This window comes from Hippocampus guttulatus, chromosome 1, assembly GCF_054856545.1.
Source record: "Hippocampus guttulatus isolate MCC_2025c chromosome 1, RoL_Hgut_1.0, whole genome shotgun sequence".
Lineage (NCBI taxonomy): Eukaryota > Metazoa > Chordata > Actinopteri > Syngnathiformes > Syngnathidae > Hippocampus > Hippocampus guttulatus.
In genome coordinates, this window is record NC_141261.1 from 12,534,284 (window position 1) to 12,550,938 (window position 16,655).

The 16,655-nt window shown below is 42.4% G+C and overlaps 2 protein-coding genes across 4 annotated transcripts; both read left to right on the forward strand.

The window, feature by feature from the left end:
- Positions 1-330: 330 nt before the first annotated feature.
- rer1 (retention in endoplasmic reticulum sorting receptor 1) lies at positions 331-9,630 on the forward strand. 3 transcript variants are annotated; one of them, XM_086110253.1, is made up of 8 exons: positions 331-449; positions 1,638-1,719; positions 2,183-2,287; positions 3,278-3,374; positions 3,610-3,688; positions 4,932-5,067; positions 7,185-7,239; positions 8,497-9,630. In XM_086110253.1, exons 2-8 carry the CDS (start codon positions 1,639-1,641, stop codon positions 8,505-8,507), a joined length of 564 nt encoding a protein of 187 aa, XP_085966379.1. In that variant the 5' UTR covers positions 331-449; position 1,638; the 3' UTR covers positions 8,508-9,630. The 3 variants fall into 3 exon arrangements, with proteins under 3 accessions (XP_085966379.1, XP_085966363.1, XP_085966371.1); XM_086110237.1 differs by having other exon boundaries at positions 7,185-9,630; XM_086110245.1 differs by lacking the exon at positions 331-449 and adding an exon at positions 869-928 and having other exon boundaries at positions 7,185-9,630.
- Positions 9,631-9,736: 106 nt separating this feature from the next.
- tas1r2.2 (taste receptor, type 1, member 2, tandem duplicate 2) lies at positions 9,737-15,051 on the forward strand. The gene is made up of 6 exons (XM_086110224.1): positions 9,737-10,190; positions 10,317-10,620; positions 11,456-12,181; positions 12,504-12,710; positions 12,807-12,927; positions 13,995-15,051. The coding sequence occupies exons 1-6, from the start codon at positions 10,006-10,008 to the stop codon at positions 14,921-14,923; spliced, it is 2,472 nt and encodes an 823-aa protein (XP_085966350.1). The 5' UTR covers positions 9,737-10,005; the 3' UTR covers positions 14,924-15,051.
- Positions 15,052-16,655: the final 1,604 nt, after the last annotated feature.

Genomic DNA, 16,655 nt, shown 5'->3' on the forward strand with positions numbered 1-16,655 from the left:
CAACGATTCTATACACCACTTATTTGGGGTAAGGGTCTTGGGGTGCTGGAGTCTATCTGAGCTGACACCGGGCGAAAAGGCGGACTCGTAATTAATTACCTAGTCAGTTGACACAGAGGGTACTTTCAGACAACCGTTCAAGGACTCACATTCACACCCTCACTGAATCGGAATTTAGACTGACTTCACTTCAGTCAGACGAATGTGACAACTTCTCGAACAGGGCTACATTTAAGACCTGTTTTTGAAGCCCTGGATTAAATGAAAGTCATGTGCAAATTGAGCTCGATGAACAGAGTTGGCCTGCATCTCGTTTTCAGGGTTCTACTCTTCTGGTCTGCCGTAAAATGCAAGGCTTGCGGAAGTACTGACGTGTTCGCGTCAGCTTGGTTGGAGTGACTGGCGACTAGCTGAGGTAGTGCCGGGTAGTGACACAGCGGCTATATCAGGTAAGAAAATACTCTTTTTGTTCATTTTTGGACTGTTTGTTCAAACAATGACGGCCTATTTACAAGATGTTGTATTGAATCATATATGATGAATAACTTTCATTCAAAAAAACAAATACCTCTGACCTGTAAATACTAAAAAATGTAGCGGTTATAGCTAGTTGTATAGTTAGCACCGTAGAAGCGTTCCATTTTTCCGGAAGTGAGTTGTCACATTGTATTTTTTTTCTGGGACTTGTAGTTCGACCTTTTCATTCTGCGCATATGTTGAAATCGTAGTAGTGTATGCGGGGAACTACATTACCGCCGTTTTGTTCGTTAGTGGGTAGCACGTGGGAAATGTAGTTCAAATAGGTCTAAGGCGCCAACTACCGAGTAAGAAACTCTTTTAAAAAACTACATCACCCGTCAATCGTCAATTTAGGCCGAAGGTCAAGATACATTTATGGCGAGTTAGCTGGTTCCTTTTTCAAGCTAATGTAAGCAACACGACACGTTATTTTTCATACATAAACTTGTTGATATCGCCGTTTTGCTTTCCTCTTGCTTTGGTTGGATAAATTGGCTCTTGATCGATTTTCTCCAGGCATATGCCCTCCACGTAAACGTTAGCATTTGACAGCAGCTTCTTACTGTCGACGTTTCATGAGCTAATATCACAGTGTACCAAAAGCAACTCCCGGATAATGATTTGGGTAATGCGCTAAATTCAGCATGACCGCGTCCTGTCAATTTTTTGACGTTCTCTCTTTGCCTCGTATTTTTTTTCATGTCTGTGTGGGCTATGAAAAGTATCGTATACAAATGTACGTTTTATGAAACTCTAATGGATTCTTATGGAGAGTAATTATCCGCTTGTTCAGTATTCTATTAACTGGCTCAACGTTTCCGTCACCTCAGCTCCTCGTTGTCCTGGTATGATTCCTATTTTGTCCCGAGTGTCTGTACCCGTCCGCCCACAAACTACTGGGATCATTAGATCATTACTCTTACGCTGAACATCTCAGTTTGTTTGATCGAAACATTGTTATTGAAGCAGTCTGGACCATGTCTTGTTTTTTATCAAAACTGATGCACTTTTTGGAAAATAGTTCCACTGTTTTGTGGTGTACTGGCTGGATGTTCAAAACACTGTCCCAGACGAATCTACACTTTTTTTATGATCCCCCTCACCCCCTTTACATGCAGAATGTCAGAAGGGGACAGCGCTGGGGAGTCAATCCATGGAAAACCATCTATAGTTGCTACATTTTTCACACGGGTTGGACAGGTGAGCATCTTTAATAAACCAGCTTAATGGTTCAGTTGATGTATGTTAGTGGTGAAACTTAATCAATGGGACACTTCAAAGTGTAGTTTGTTTGCAAAGAAAATTGCACATTGCACTCTTGCATTTTGCCCATTGTTAAATATTTTTGCATTTACGGGGCTCACACTTCATAAAGCCTTTCCAAACGCATCTACAATATATGTGCTTCTTTAGTTTATCTTTGATACATATTCAGGGAATTGACACAAGACAAGTGTTGAAACCACAGTATAAATTATTCATTTCAACTTGAGGACTATTCGGATTCATGTTCTGGGAAATGTTCAGAATTGATACAATGTAAACTGGCGCAATATCTTTTTCAGAGGCCCTGCTGTATCATGTGTAACTAGAGTTGATGCCTCAGAGATGATATCATCTCTGGTGGTAACGTCCACTTCTTGTTTTGTGTCATGGGAAACAGATCTATCAGTCATGGCTAGACAAATCAACGCCATACTCTGCAGTGCGATGGGCCTCCACACTTCTACTTACCGCGCTGTACATGATCAGAGTGTACATACTACAGGTAATGTTGCCTTTCCAGCATTTGTTTACAAAAGCCCAAAATATAATTGATGTGACTTGCTTAAATCAACAAAGTAAGATGAAGTCATGCACAGTGCATTTCCACGTACTCTAAAATTCACAATGTAAAAACCTGTTTGTGCTGCCGCATGACTCATTTTATTTAATGATTTCCTATCTTGACATTTGAGACTCTTCACGTAATCCAGCTATCTCCTGTATTCTTACTGGTGTGTTCTCCTAACGTGATTGTAAAAGGGTAGGCATGTACTGGACCAAGACTCTGCTTGTTAACAGGCTGTATCAGATCCACAGGTATGCAGGCTAAGCTACTCGAGCTGTATTTGGATTTCTATCCGGTGATTGGCAGCTTTTAAGTTGATGAATTCCCTAAATTCACACACACACACACACGCACACACACACACACACACACACACACACACACACAAAAAAAATTCTCATGACTGCACACCTAAACCCGCAATCGGTGCATATCCAAACAAATACCTCAAACCTAACTTCACCTTGACAACAAAGCTTAAAACCCGCCCGATTAACCATTAACAAGGAGCTGCTCGCCAAATTGGCTGTTTAAAGTCAAGAGTCAATGTGAGCTCCTCTTCATTCCTATTTCACTGCTGTCCTTTCACTTTCATTTCAGAAACACTCTCCAGCTCAAACAAAGCTGCCACAGTTTATCTTGACAAGTGAACAAGATGGCAGATTTGACTTTCCTTTTCATTGAAACTGGACTTGTAGCTTGTACTTCAGACGACTCCAACCAACCATGAGTCTCGCAGTGTCAATATTCCACTTGGCTGATGTTTAAATGTCCTTATTCATGACAGCTGCGTAATGGTTGTTAACCACTTGCAAAAAAGAGCCCGTAACCCTTTCGGGCACAGCGGTTACTGCAGTGGGCAGCTGATCGTGTGATCAGGTTACAGGGTGCATGAAAGGGTTAATTTGACCTTGCGTTGCTTTGCAGGGTTGGTATATAGTAACTTACGCCTTGGGAATCTACCATCTGAACCTGTTCATTGCTTTTCTATCACCAAAAGTGGATCCTTCACTGCTTGACGAAGGCAAGTTCAATCCATTTTGATCTCTTATTTTTTTTCTCCTTTTGTGATTAGTAGGATCGTTCTTTTTCTCTTTTTGTAGAGCACCCCTATTTATTAATATGCAAAGCTCTTATTTTTTAGATTTCTTATTACCAGACGAGAGTTTGCACTCTTGTCGTGTAAATTGGTATTGATATGTTTTATATCTGAAGCTAAGGTCTGTGGTTTAGCCCTCATCACCCTGCCTCCTCTACAGACGAGGGCCCCGCCCTTCCTACCAAGCAGAATGAAGAGTTCCGTCCTTTCATCAGGCGGTTGCCCGAGTTCAAATTCTGGTGAGTCGAGCTGGGAGTCAAGTCTGCATTCACAGATCAACCTAACAGATTCAACTTCACTTTGAAATTTGAAACTGTATGTTATGTATGTATAGATGTTATGTGTTATCTTTCTGAGTATTAATCTTGGGTCTGCGGTCTTTGTAGAGCTCCAGGAATGCACATTTGAATTCAAACCTTCCCTGCATGGCCATGTTGTATGCAAACAGCAGGTCACCACGTGTATCCGCGCAGGGGTCGTGTTTTGCATCAGCCAGCATTACAACTGCTGGAAAGGCTCATCTTTTTTCCCAACACTTCAAAAAAAAAAAAGAAACGTATTAGCAGAGTTTTGCTCATTTGCAAAAGTTCTAACGACAAAATCGTGAGGTCGTTCTACATTTTGGTCCACAATGCCTACACCCTATGCGTGTGATGAAAATTCTTTGTATATTCCAAGATTCAGTACATTAGTCAGAATTGACCTGACCATTAACCACATTTTTCAGACCATCAAGCACACTTAAAATCCCTTCACCTTCCCCAAAAAATTGACAGTGCGCCTTATTTATGGATGGATATCGGCTTTTCAGTTTGTTTTCAATTCAAATTCCTTTCTATGATGTTCATGTTGTCATTCTCCTCCGCATCTAATCGCAAGCAGCCGTCTGTTTTTGGCATGCCGGATAGAACTACTTCCTGCTTCTATGTCTTAAGAATCATGCGAAAGGTATAGTCCGACTAGCCTAATGCTGCGGTCGCTGGTGAGGCAAGCTGAGCTTTTCTGGTGGCAAATTTATCATTTGTTACAATGTGGGACCGGACCTGCGCGAGGTAAACGCTGCAGCCAGCTTCCAAAAGCTGCGGTGGACCAACCCAAAAAAAGGTCGGATGATGGTGAGTGCGTTGACTACTTTACAGCTGTTAAACTGTCAGCCAAGATAGCATTTCACCAGATTAACGAGCAATGTTTAAAAAAAAAAACATTTCCGTCTGTCTGAGGATGCCCTCCGATGCTCGAAGCACCCCCCCCCCCCACGCCCTCCCCGCACCTAAATCTACCAAATGGACATACGATCCAATGCGAATGAACGATTTAACACGCAATGCTTGACAAAAATAATGTGACTATTTACCTGGAGCGCCTTACGTATGAACCATTTTTAAAAAAAATAGACCCGTTCATCGATATTGCGCCTAATAACTGCCCAGTTGTCTGAAAAAATGCGGTACATTGTTTCTAAATGAACTCTTTTGTTGACAGGCATTCAGCAACAAAAGGCATCGTCATTGCCATGATTTGCACATTTTTCGAAGCCTTCAACGTGCCGGTGTTCTGGCCCATACTTGTATTGTACTTCATCATGCTCTTTTGCATCACCATGAAGAGGCAGATCAAGGTAAAGTTACGAACACGCAAACCTGTTCCGTTTTGACGATACGGTATTACGCGGGAATTATTTAGCTTGTGCCTTTTATTTAAAGTGATAAATCATTTGATGTTTACAAGCAAAGTCAGATGAGCCGGGCAAATTGTATAAGGAAGTAGACTGGATGTCATTATTGTACGTGCAACCTTAAGTCATAAAAGTGTTCAAGACAACACATTCAACTACTGGTAACATGAACACGTGTGACTAGAATTAACATCCTTATAAGTTTGTTAATTAAATGCATTGCACCACACAATACGTTCTGGGTACCATAGATATGCAAATTAGGTAGATCTGACATGTCCGCCAAATCTACGTCAGCATTAAAACTCATACTGGTAAAGTGTTGCCGCTTTCCATGTTCATGAAGAGAAATTGTACAACCACAAATTTTGAATGGGACATTTTCATGCCACTGGATATTCATGTTTCATCGCATTTATTTGTTGGCTTATTTTCTTTTGTTTTATTTTACTGTGTGTTCCATACACAATATGTATTTTATGAAAAAAAAATGGAGACGAAATATTCTTTAGATATTTTGATATCTATAACCACGTATTTAAAAATGACCTCCGCTATTCACGGTAAATAGCGACAGCCCGCAAATAGTGACAATCCGCGTAATGTTGACGCCAATTTTGAAAGTGACAGAACATGATTTTACTGGCCCACTTGGGAATAGATTTTCCTTCATGAGTCCCCTGAGCTAAAACAAGTTTGACGCATCTGATACAGGCCATTTTATACAGTAGTACAATAATGATATCTACCACAATATAGATATTGTCAATTGTTCCATTAAAAATGTATTCAAAGGGGATGTCCAGTCAAAAATGCTCTTTACAATATGTTCCCTACGCCCCCCACTAGTCTAAACACGCTATTCAGCAGCAAAATCCACTCATTTTACAGCCACTTGCCCTCAACAGCAAATGATATCGCGGCGGCAAAAGGCTCCGCTTGCAAATGTCACACAACCAAGCTCCGAAAACAGGTTCGCCGTGACGGTCGCTGCCTGGGCCTTAGGCATTGTGATGTTGTCGGCAGCAGATCTTCCACAAAGGGAGTATGAACCAGAATTCCATGTTTAGACTACACAACATAAAATTGTAAACACAATTTTAAACGTGACTTCCCCTTTTAAATCAACCCGCTAAAGTTTTTGTGACGCACATGGGTAAGAATTAATGGTATCATCCATTCTTGCCACTCGTTCTTGGCAAGCATTCAAATGTAAGTACTCCCTTTCAGGCTGGAATAAAAAAAGTGCTATCAGTGCATCCCTGCTCAGGCGTAAACCTTTTGTGTCAACATATACTATTCATTTGGTACACTGAATGATGTTATGTTCCTCAGTCTTACTCCTCAACCTCAAAAACCTTTTACATTGTTGTCTATTGCGCCACAAACATTGCACACACTGCAAACGCTGCTATTTGAGGATTACACTTTTAATTAATTATGAACCACTCTACTTCTGAACTGATTAATAGACGACACGATATGAAGTAATGAATTGTTTAACCCTTTCATGGACAGCAGGTTACTTACAGATAATCGTTATTTGTGCATGAAAGGGTTAAATAAAACAACATGAAGCACATATTTAATGTGGTTCGCTTATTGAGTTTGTTTCAAATATTTTTGCAATGTTCTACGAAACAGCATATACTTTTCCAAAATAATATATACAGTGATCCCTCGCTACTTCGCGGTTCGTTTATCGCAGATTTTTTCAAACATATTAATTTTTTTTTTTAACATATACATGGAGTACAGTACTGTATATGTTGCTCTATGTGACTCGCTGTTGTTTTGCAGCTTCACGCGGACCGTTTGCGGACTTTTAAAAAAAAAATATATATATATATATATATATACAGGTATATATATTTTTTACCTGTTTATGTTAATTGGACGCTACTTCACGGATTTTCGTTTATTGCGGGTGGTTTTGGTCCCCATTAACCGCGATAAACGAGGGATTACTGTATAGTATTAGTCTACTATGTATGAGTCTTTTACATGCTGTTGACTGACTGGCTGTCCCCCCCTCCCCCCACATTTTTTTTCTTCCCCAGCATATGATCAAGTATAGATATCTACCATTCACGCATGGGAAGAGGACATACAAAGGCAAGGACGACACAGGGAAACCTTTTGCTAGTTAAAACTCCCCTTTCCCTTTGTCCTTGTATGAAAATTGCCATTGACAGTCCACGGAGACAGACATAGGGGCTCAGATCATTTTTTGTAAGGGGACGGTTACATGACAAGAAAAGGAAAAAAAAAAAAGACACAATTTTGATCCGCGTTTGACAGTGGCTGTATGAGCCTCCTAACGACGCAGATCAAAAATAGTCTGCAAGTGTTGCCTTTGTCCGCTAGGATGGATGGCGTGGGGGGGGTTCTCGAGATGATTCTCGTCCTAAATTTAGATTTGGCCAACATTTGTTAGTAGTTGGTGAGCCTCGGTGCTGCCTTTTGCCTTTTATAGCCTACTCGTTATGGAAGTGGTCACTAAGAACCACAGTGAAAAACATTTGCTCCAGCTTCATAAAGTTTGCACACACACCCCACCCCCACCCCCATGTTAGCCTTCCATGATTTTTGCTGAATATTTTGTGTCGGCAAGTTGTTTGTTCCACGCGATGAAAGTGAGTCGTGCCAATTATTGGTACATGATCGATTTGAAAGACGACAAATTTTTTTTATAGATGAAACGATTCCATCTGCGCTCAAAAAATACGCTCCTGCTCTGAAAGAAATCAGACGGCCGTCCTCAGAGCTAAATTTGGATCGGTGGCATTTCGTTCGAATCAAAGTATTTCAGTTGATTGACTATTTTCAGGTCTTAATACCCATTGATTTCTTGATCGATGTGTCGAAGGCTCCCCCACCCGAGCTCCGTCATTGGACGCACACACCAACACATTTAATTCCCCACTCATGCCACTCATCGCTCAAATTTGTTCCGGGACGGCGCATTTTGCTTGAAAGAGCAAGTCCTGGAATTCGCTGTGCCTCAGCTCTCAACACCGACAAAAGACAGCACACCTCGCCTTCACGAGGGGCACCCGAAAGCAGTTTGTCACGAGCTCCGTTGGCTGTTTGACTCTATTTTGGATTCGTTGAATAATCAGCGACTCAATTTGATGGGCGATTTGGAACGTGGTGAGGGCAACTCTCGGTGGGGCTCTGTCAGGCTTTCTGAGCGCATGGGGAGTCTTTGGGAGAAGCAAAATTCACTCTTGGGAGGATTGCTGTTTCAAAAGCCTGCGTGCCATTCATTTAGATGACTTTAGATTAGCTCTTGTACTCACTTCTAACTTGTTTGTTCTTCATAAAACATGACAGTCATTCCAAGCAAACTGTTGTTTCTTTCTTTTGCAGAGGAAACATAAGAAAACTGAAATTGAGGGCTTTTATTATGTCAAATGGATGAAGTGGGTGACGATCACACTTTTGTTTTTTGTTTTTCCCTTTCGGGGGGGTGTCCCTGACAACTTTTTTTTTTAATCTATCTATACATCTATATTTTTTGTTTTGTTTTGTTTTGGAAACTTGCCCTTACTGAACTGAGATCCACGCTGTCGTAAGGGAACACCACAATATTTCCTGTAAAAAGTGGCTTTCAAAGGGTTGTTGAAAAGATTTGTACATACAGTATATATATCTTGAAATATGACATTTGAGATTTATTTTTGCCCCCCCCCCTTCAACCAAGATCGCTATTCATTTGCTTGTGTTAAAAATAAATTTCATCTGAAATTGTTAAGAGCAGAACTGGTTAATCTTGTTCTCAATTTCATGCATTCAATCTGTTTCTCATGACTTGCATGTTCTTGTTTTCTTGTGTAACTGTTCAAATGTTGGTTTTAATAACTTAAGTGTCATTTTTTTCAACTTCAAATGCTATTAAAAAGGAGATGTCCCTTGAAACAGTACAAAGATACATGTGCTTCTATTTTTATTTTATTTTTTTTAATACCTGCGCTGTATTTTTTTTTAAATTTTTGATCGAATCAAGCGGATTTCAAATGGATGAATCACACAAACCTAACCATCATGCTACTCTTAAACGATCACCTTGAGTTACGGTTAAGCCTTTGCACGGATTCTGCCATTGCCCTTTTGCTGATTCGTCTCTCTGTGAAGTTTTGACAGACATGAGAAGTAGCCGCATCGATGACCCCCTGTATGATGTTGCAACCATAAACGGTGAATTTTTGCAATGCGACCTTTATCCTTTGGTAAGTTGAAAGAAACTGCGTTGTGTCGGACGCCTGTCTGCTGATTATTTGGAAACATTGGATAGGGGGCACAATTCTATGGGTTCTACAATGTATCTGTAAAACCGCTTGCTATGAATTGTGTTTTGTGGCACCAGCTCCAATAAGAGAATGTGAAGTAAAGTGTTATCATGCGTTGGTGGGGGGGTCTTGCAAATCATTTGTGTTGGTGCGCATCACATTTGCAAGTGGATGTGACGTGGCTGACGGGGTGAATAAATGTATTTACTTGTGACCTCGTGTCCTTTTACATCACCTAACTTCAGCTGCCACTGCTGTTTTCCAGCCAAGTTTGATATTTTGTTAGAATGAAAGAAAAAAGAAATAGTGGACGGCAACTACCGTTTTGACCTCAGTTGATTAACATCGTTTTCTTTGGCTGAGATTGTTTTCGCCCGGGCTCAATTGAGTTTTCACAGCCGGTGGAGATTTCTGTTTGCATCCTGATTTGTGAATCCCTCATCCTTTGCAGACACTCATGCCAATTCTAATCATGCATTCCAAAGTGCATGGAAATGTCCACGGAGGCGGGGGATTTGCCAAAAGAAGCGTCACGTTACCTTTTAAATTATAAAAGTGCCATCTTGACAGGTGACGCGGGCATGGAACGATGGCAGCGAAAAGCACGAGGCGTGTTCTTGTCTCTCTGTGCGTGATGGGGTACGTTTGGCACACACGGTCTCAGTGCGACTCCCAGTTCAACCTGAACGGAGATTATTTGATCGGCGGACTCTTTGACATTCACGCGAGTAACTCCGTCAGCCACGAGAGGCCGGAAGCCATTCGCTGCTCCAGGTAAGTCGCCAAACATTTGGCGGACAGCTGAAACCAACAGTCTCCGCCATCATTTAATACATGTCATGAATGGTGACATCAAGATTTACTCCCTGCAAATGTGTCTTAATCCGCTTCTTCTTGCAGTCAAGAGTTCAGTCTGTCAAGTTATCGACGGTTCCAGCTGATGAGATTTTCCGTGGAGCAGATCAATAACTCAAGCCGACTCCTGCCCAACGTTTCCCTGGGCTACAAGATATTTGACCACTGCTCCATTTCGAAGAATTTCCCCGGTATTTTTGACCTGATTTCAGCCAATGGCTTGATCCGCCCCTGGAGTGAAGACCACCTGCATCTGTCGGCCTCCAACGTCGTCGGCGTGGTGGGTCCTTTTACCAGCACCGACACGCTGACGGTGGCGCCACTCTTCATGATGGATCTTATTCCGCTGGTAACTCTACAACTACTCTACTCAAATAATTTACACACAGTGCCTATTATAATGAGGAAGTGTGCACTGAGGCAAATGTACCTACTTGATCTTTCAAGATCCATTTGGAGAGAAGTCCAATCATGATTGGCAGGCACATGACAAAAAGCATGTACTGATTTGAGCTTTTACTTCAGTTACCTGAAGCGGAGGGTAAACAATGTTAGCCTTATTTTTCCAAAACCTGTATATCAGTTTGGCAGAATCTCGACCAGACCCTCTTTTTCCACAAATTGTGATTTTCAGTTATCTTCTCTCATCCAAATGAAAATGCAGTTTAATTAATTCAACTAAATTCAGTGAATGCTGAGAAATGGGGGGTGGGGGGGGGGGGTCTCTCATGCTACCGCCCCTGGCAAAAAATAAAATAAAATTATGGACTCACCAATCTCAAAGGATGTTCATTCAGTTGTTGAAATTTGGAAAACAAAGCTGATTATAGACATAGCGCTGCTAAAGTAATTACAAATGATATCTTTCTGACATTAAGGAATAGTAAAATGATACTGAGTGATTTCTGAACTGAAATAGAATAAAGGAAGTGTAGAGTGATTTTCGGGACTGGCTGTCAATAAAGAGTTTGTTTTCAGAATTGTTTTGGATGCTTGGAGCTCAGCGTTTGCACCATCAATAGAAAAAAAAAATTGAATAGCTCTTGGACATAGAACCGCGATCTTTGGTAAGCCGTCTTAACGAAGTGTAGAACTACTGCAGTTCATCACTAGCTTAAGTCACATCCGTGTGCTCATTTTTTGTTGACCGAAAACTGACGAGTCCTCCGTCACTCCTTCAACAGGTCAGCTACGGAGCCGCCAGCTCGGACTTCTCGGAAAAAGCAAAATATTCCTCGTTCCTGCGCACCGTGCATTCCAACAAAGACAGCGTCAAAGTGATCGTCGCCATCTTGCAGCACTTCCGCTGGGAGTGGGTGGCCTTCCTCAACAGCAACGACGCTTACGGCAACGACGGCCTGGCGCTCTTCAGGAAGATCATTCACGATACGGACATTTGTCTGGCCTTCGCCATGTATCTCCAACCAAACTCAAATTACTCCGAAATGTTCCAGCACGTCGAATCGCAGAGGATCAAAACCATTGTGGTTTTTGCGCCCAAACTGCTAGCCGAGGCGCTCGTCGAGTCAGCGACGCGGCTGGGCGTCACGGGCAAGGTGTGGCTCGCGGTCGACACCTGGTCCCTAAGCGAGAAGCTCCCCAAGATTAAAGGCATCCAAAAAATCGGGACGGTGCTGGGAGTGTCTCAACCCGTGTTGACGATACCTGGCTTCACGGAATTCCTCCTCGCTACCAAAAGTAAAGATCCTTGTCCCGATGCGGAGGAGCTTCCATTTTGCAATCAGATTTGCAACTGCTCGACTCTGAGTACGCGGGATATCATCTCGATGGACCCGTCCTACTCTTTTTCTGTTTATTCGGCCGTGTACGCCATTGCGCACGCCTTACACAACGTCTTGCGATGTGAGGAGCGCACGTGTCAGGGGAATATTTCAGTTTCTCCCCACAAGGTGAGCGGCTTTTTAGTCAAACCGTTTGAACTGTTCACATTCATATATCTCGGTTAATCTTCCTAATGTCGTTTTTTTTTTCAAGTGGGTGTTAGTTCTTTGATATCATAACATACTAGTACAACTTACTGCACATATCAGGAAAAAAGGCGACTGTGAGATGCTTTCATGGTACTTAAATTGCATTCCGATAGAATTAGGAGTCAGCAATCTATTAAAATACTTTGGAAATGTTACAACTTTAATTTTATTTTGCTATTATATTTGTTATATAAGTAAACTCTTATTTAGAATGAAATGCACACGCTGTTCCCTCGTTTAGGTTCTGGTGGAGCTGAAGAAGTCAAACTTCACGCTGCTGAACCAGCGCATTCAATTTGATGACAACGGGGACCCCAATTTCGGCTCTTATTCCATCGTTTTCTGGAACAAGAGCGGCGATATAGAGGAGATTGGATTCTATGAACTTCAGTCCTCAGTCAACTTTGTCATCGACGAGACCAAAATTCGCTGGCATGGCAACTGGAAGGTAGCTGAGAGGGCCACGGGCTCAAATCGGCCCGGCCTCCAAACAAAAATCGCGGAATCCGACAAGTTGTCTTATGTTTGTCTTTATGTTGTGCAGGTGCCAACGTCACAGTGCTCTCACAAATGTCCTGTTGGATTTGCAAAGAAGCAAGACGGAATTCACAAGTGCTGCTTCACCTGTGAGGAATGTCCAAATGGAACCTATATCAACATCACCGGTAAGTCGGTCGCGACAGAGCAACAGGTCAGTTGATGTTTGAGTACCCTAAAAAGCGCTCCGAAAACCATCCCATGTTATCAAAAGCCGACATTACGCCTTATAATCCGACGCGCTTCACGTATGGATCAATATTCTGATTTCTTGGACGTAGTATTTTAAGTGTTCTGCGAAGCCCTTTGTTACAGCTGCAGCCGTTGTGAAAGTGTTATATAAATAAAGCTGCGTTGGATTGGATTGTAGTCCCTTTAGCATAGCTCCATCTAGTGGACGCATAACGCAACCTCAGCCAGTGCTGTAGCTTCTCTTCTACGCGCCTTATAATCTGGTGCGCCCTATACATGAAAACAGTTTTAAAATAGGAGATTCATTGAAGGTGCGCCTTATACTCCGAAGCGCCGTATAGTGCGGAAAATCCGATATACTCCCACGGGATCTTGAGCGACACCTGAACACTTCTAATTGGGGCCAATTACACGATCAGCATGTCTGCTTTTCCTAAGATAACAGACATCACCTTTGTTGGTTATTCCATACATTTCCTTCAATATATATTTTTCCCTCATAATATTGTTTTGTTGCAATGCAGCTGTCTTCCAATTGGCATAATAATAATTGAACCTACCTAATTGGCTGGAAGACATGACAGAGCTCTATTAGTGGGTGGATTTTTTAACATTGCTAACCATCATAAAATGTAAAAAAAAAATAATAAAAATAATAATAATAAGCCACTGCAGCGATACGTGAAAACTCATTAGCATTTTTTTATTCATCACACATTAGCTACATGATGATAATTGAGGCTCAGCGAGACATTTGGTGACACAGGCACCCCCGGCAGCCTCGGTTTCCATTGCACATTTCCAAAAATTGCAACATCAAACTGTCTCGTGCGTGTTCACGTTGGAGAGGGGGTGTGGCTTTGAGCACAGATGGGAGCTTGAAAGCCTCATTTCAAACCCGATTCCCATGTTGGAAGCTTCACGTCAAGCCGCCCAACCTTTGTCAAGCTAATGCTAAAGATGCCGACTCACAAAGTACCGCCTGCTTTTGTGTACGCCACAGAGGACGCGTACACGTGCGTGGACTGTAAGGAGACGGAGTGGTCGTCCCAAGCCAGCACAGCTTGCACCCTGCGAAAAGTGGAGTACGTCTCATTCAAGGACAGCGCCGCCGTGTTAATCATTACGGCAACCTTGCTCTTGCTGGGCCTGGCGCTCACCATGTGCGCCGTCTTTGCCCTCAACTACAACACGCCGGTGGTCAGGTCCGCCGGCGGCAACATGTGCTTCCTCATTTTGGGCTGCCTCAGTCTGAGCAGCCTGAGTATCATCTTTTTTTTCGGCAAGCCCTCCGTTTTCTCCTGTGTCTTGAGCTTTGTGCCCTTTTCCTTGCTTTTCTCGATGTGCCTGGCCTGTTTCGTGGTGCGCTCGTTCCAGATTGTATGCATTTTCAAAATGGCCGCCAAGTTCCCCCAACTACACGGCTGGTGGATGAAATATCACGGTCAGTGGCTGGTTGTCGCCGGGACGTTTGTCACGCAGTGCGTCGTGACTTCGATAAGCTTTTGGATTGCCACCCCCAAGCCGTCCAATGAGACAACATGGTCTCCTGACAAAGTCATTCTGGGCTGTGAAATCAGTGCCCAGGCGACCATGGGTCCGACAGTTTTGCTCGTGTGTTTGAGCACCCTCTGCTTCATTTTCTCCTACATGGGGAAGGACCTCCCCAAAAATTACAACGAGGCCAAAGCCATCACCTTCTGCTTGCTCCTGCTGATCCTCACCTGGATCGTCTTTGTGACCATTTGTTTGCTTTACAGGGGCAAGTTTGTCCAAAGCCTGAATGCTCTGGCGGTGCTCTCCAGCCTCTACTCTTTCCTCTTGTGGTATTTCCTCCCAAAATGTTACATCATTATATTTCAACCCCACAAAAACACACCACAGTACTTCCAAGGCCTAATCCAGAATTACACCAAAACAATTAGCCAGTAGTAGCCTGCAGTGATTGACACTCTAACAAAAAATAAAAATAAAACGAATTCTTCATTTGAAACGATTGCAATAGGTCAATTTTGCACATCCCCCCCCCCCCCAATAATAATAATAATATAGTTTTTTTTCTTCAGATTTTGGATTTGGGGGTTTATTTCACCGTCCACACCCCCCTCCTCCATTTTTAGTTTAAGTCCTTGAATGTTTGTCATAGTTTTTTGAAGAATTACTTGGGGGGGGGGGGGGGGGGGGTAAATAAATAAATGGATAAATTCAAAGTTGTCCAGTTGCCACCAGAGGCCACTCTTCTCCTTTCTCAACGAGTGGAAGGACGCCAGTAAGTTAAAAGTCACAAAACCAGGGAGTTAAAGTTGAAAAAAACATTCGACAAAGATAAAAGCACTATCACTGAAGAAAAGAGGGTCATGAAAGGGAAATCTCAAGACTGACATTGGAAAACAAGAATATCAAAATTATGCTACTTAAAGCTTGCTTTTTTTAACGTCAATTTTATATTTCACTGGTGTCTTTTTCAACGTGAATTAGTTCCCAATAATTATTTTTCTACACTGCCAATAATTGTTTCCAATGCCATAATAATAATAATAATAATAATATCAACACTAGATGACACACTTCCCACAATTTTGATGAAAACGGCTGTCCGGACAAGGGTTCGAATCCTTACACCACCCTTCTTGTGTGGGATTAGCATGCCTGCGTTCACCCCATGCCTGCGTTGATTTTCTCCGGCTACAGCCCTGTTTGTGGCAGTTTATGCCACGCGATCGGCAGACGACCCCTTCAGGCTGGATACGCCGCCCCTCGCTCAATGACAGCTGCGGGGCGCCAGCACGCCCGCGACCCACGTGAGGATTAATTTATATAAGAGCCAAGCACAAATATTAGGCCTGCTCGTCAGGTGTCTATAGTTGTGATATAAAACAAAGTGAGAGGGAATTTATGATGCGAATGTTAAATTCAGGACAATGTATTACTAGCCAAAACATTAGCCATTACTTCCTGCTTTCCCTCACTTCAACAGCCAATCAGAAGGTAGCAACATAAAAACATGTCGAAGCAATCATGAAACAACAGAAAGTAATTTAGGTAATCTTAACATGAAATAGTATGATGCCCAAACATAAAATTATAATAATTAATAACATATCACAAGCTTACATTTGTGATACTAGTCGCTGAAATGTTTTTCTTTGCTCAAAACTGTCCCATCCATCCATTTTTCATCCGTGTGTATCCTTAGATCAAGTGTGAACTTGTAATCCACAATAAAATACACTAAAATGACACACCAGGCCCCGAATGACTTGAAAGTGTAGTGAGAGCACGCATAGGGAGCGGAAAGACTTTTCCCGGGGGGGGGATTAGTGATCATTTCCCGGCGCTCAATTGGCATTTTGTTGCGGCTATTCGCTGCTACTGGACGGGGAGGATAAACCGTGAAATTAGGGAACGAATTGCTAAATAGTGCCACTTGACATGGCATATGGCGCCGTGGGGGGGAGTAGCTCAACGCTGACACCAACAAATTGACGATTTCATACCGATTTCCCACGCACACGTTGCTTAACTCAGCGGCCACGATTTGGTGGCTTGGCCTAAAAATTACAGTGAACACTTGGGGTTCGTAGAAGAAAAAAAACATTGATATTAAAACAAACTTGATCAGAATTTCGATCATGTGGAATTCATGGGACTGTCACAGGTGTTA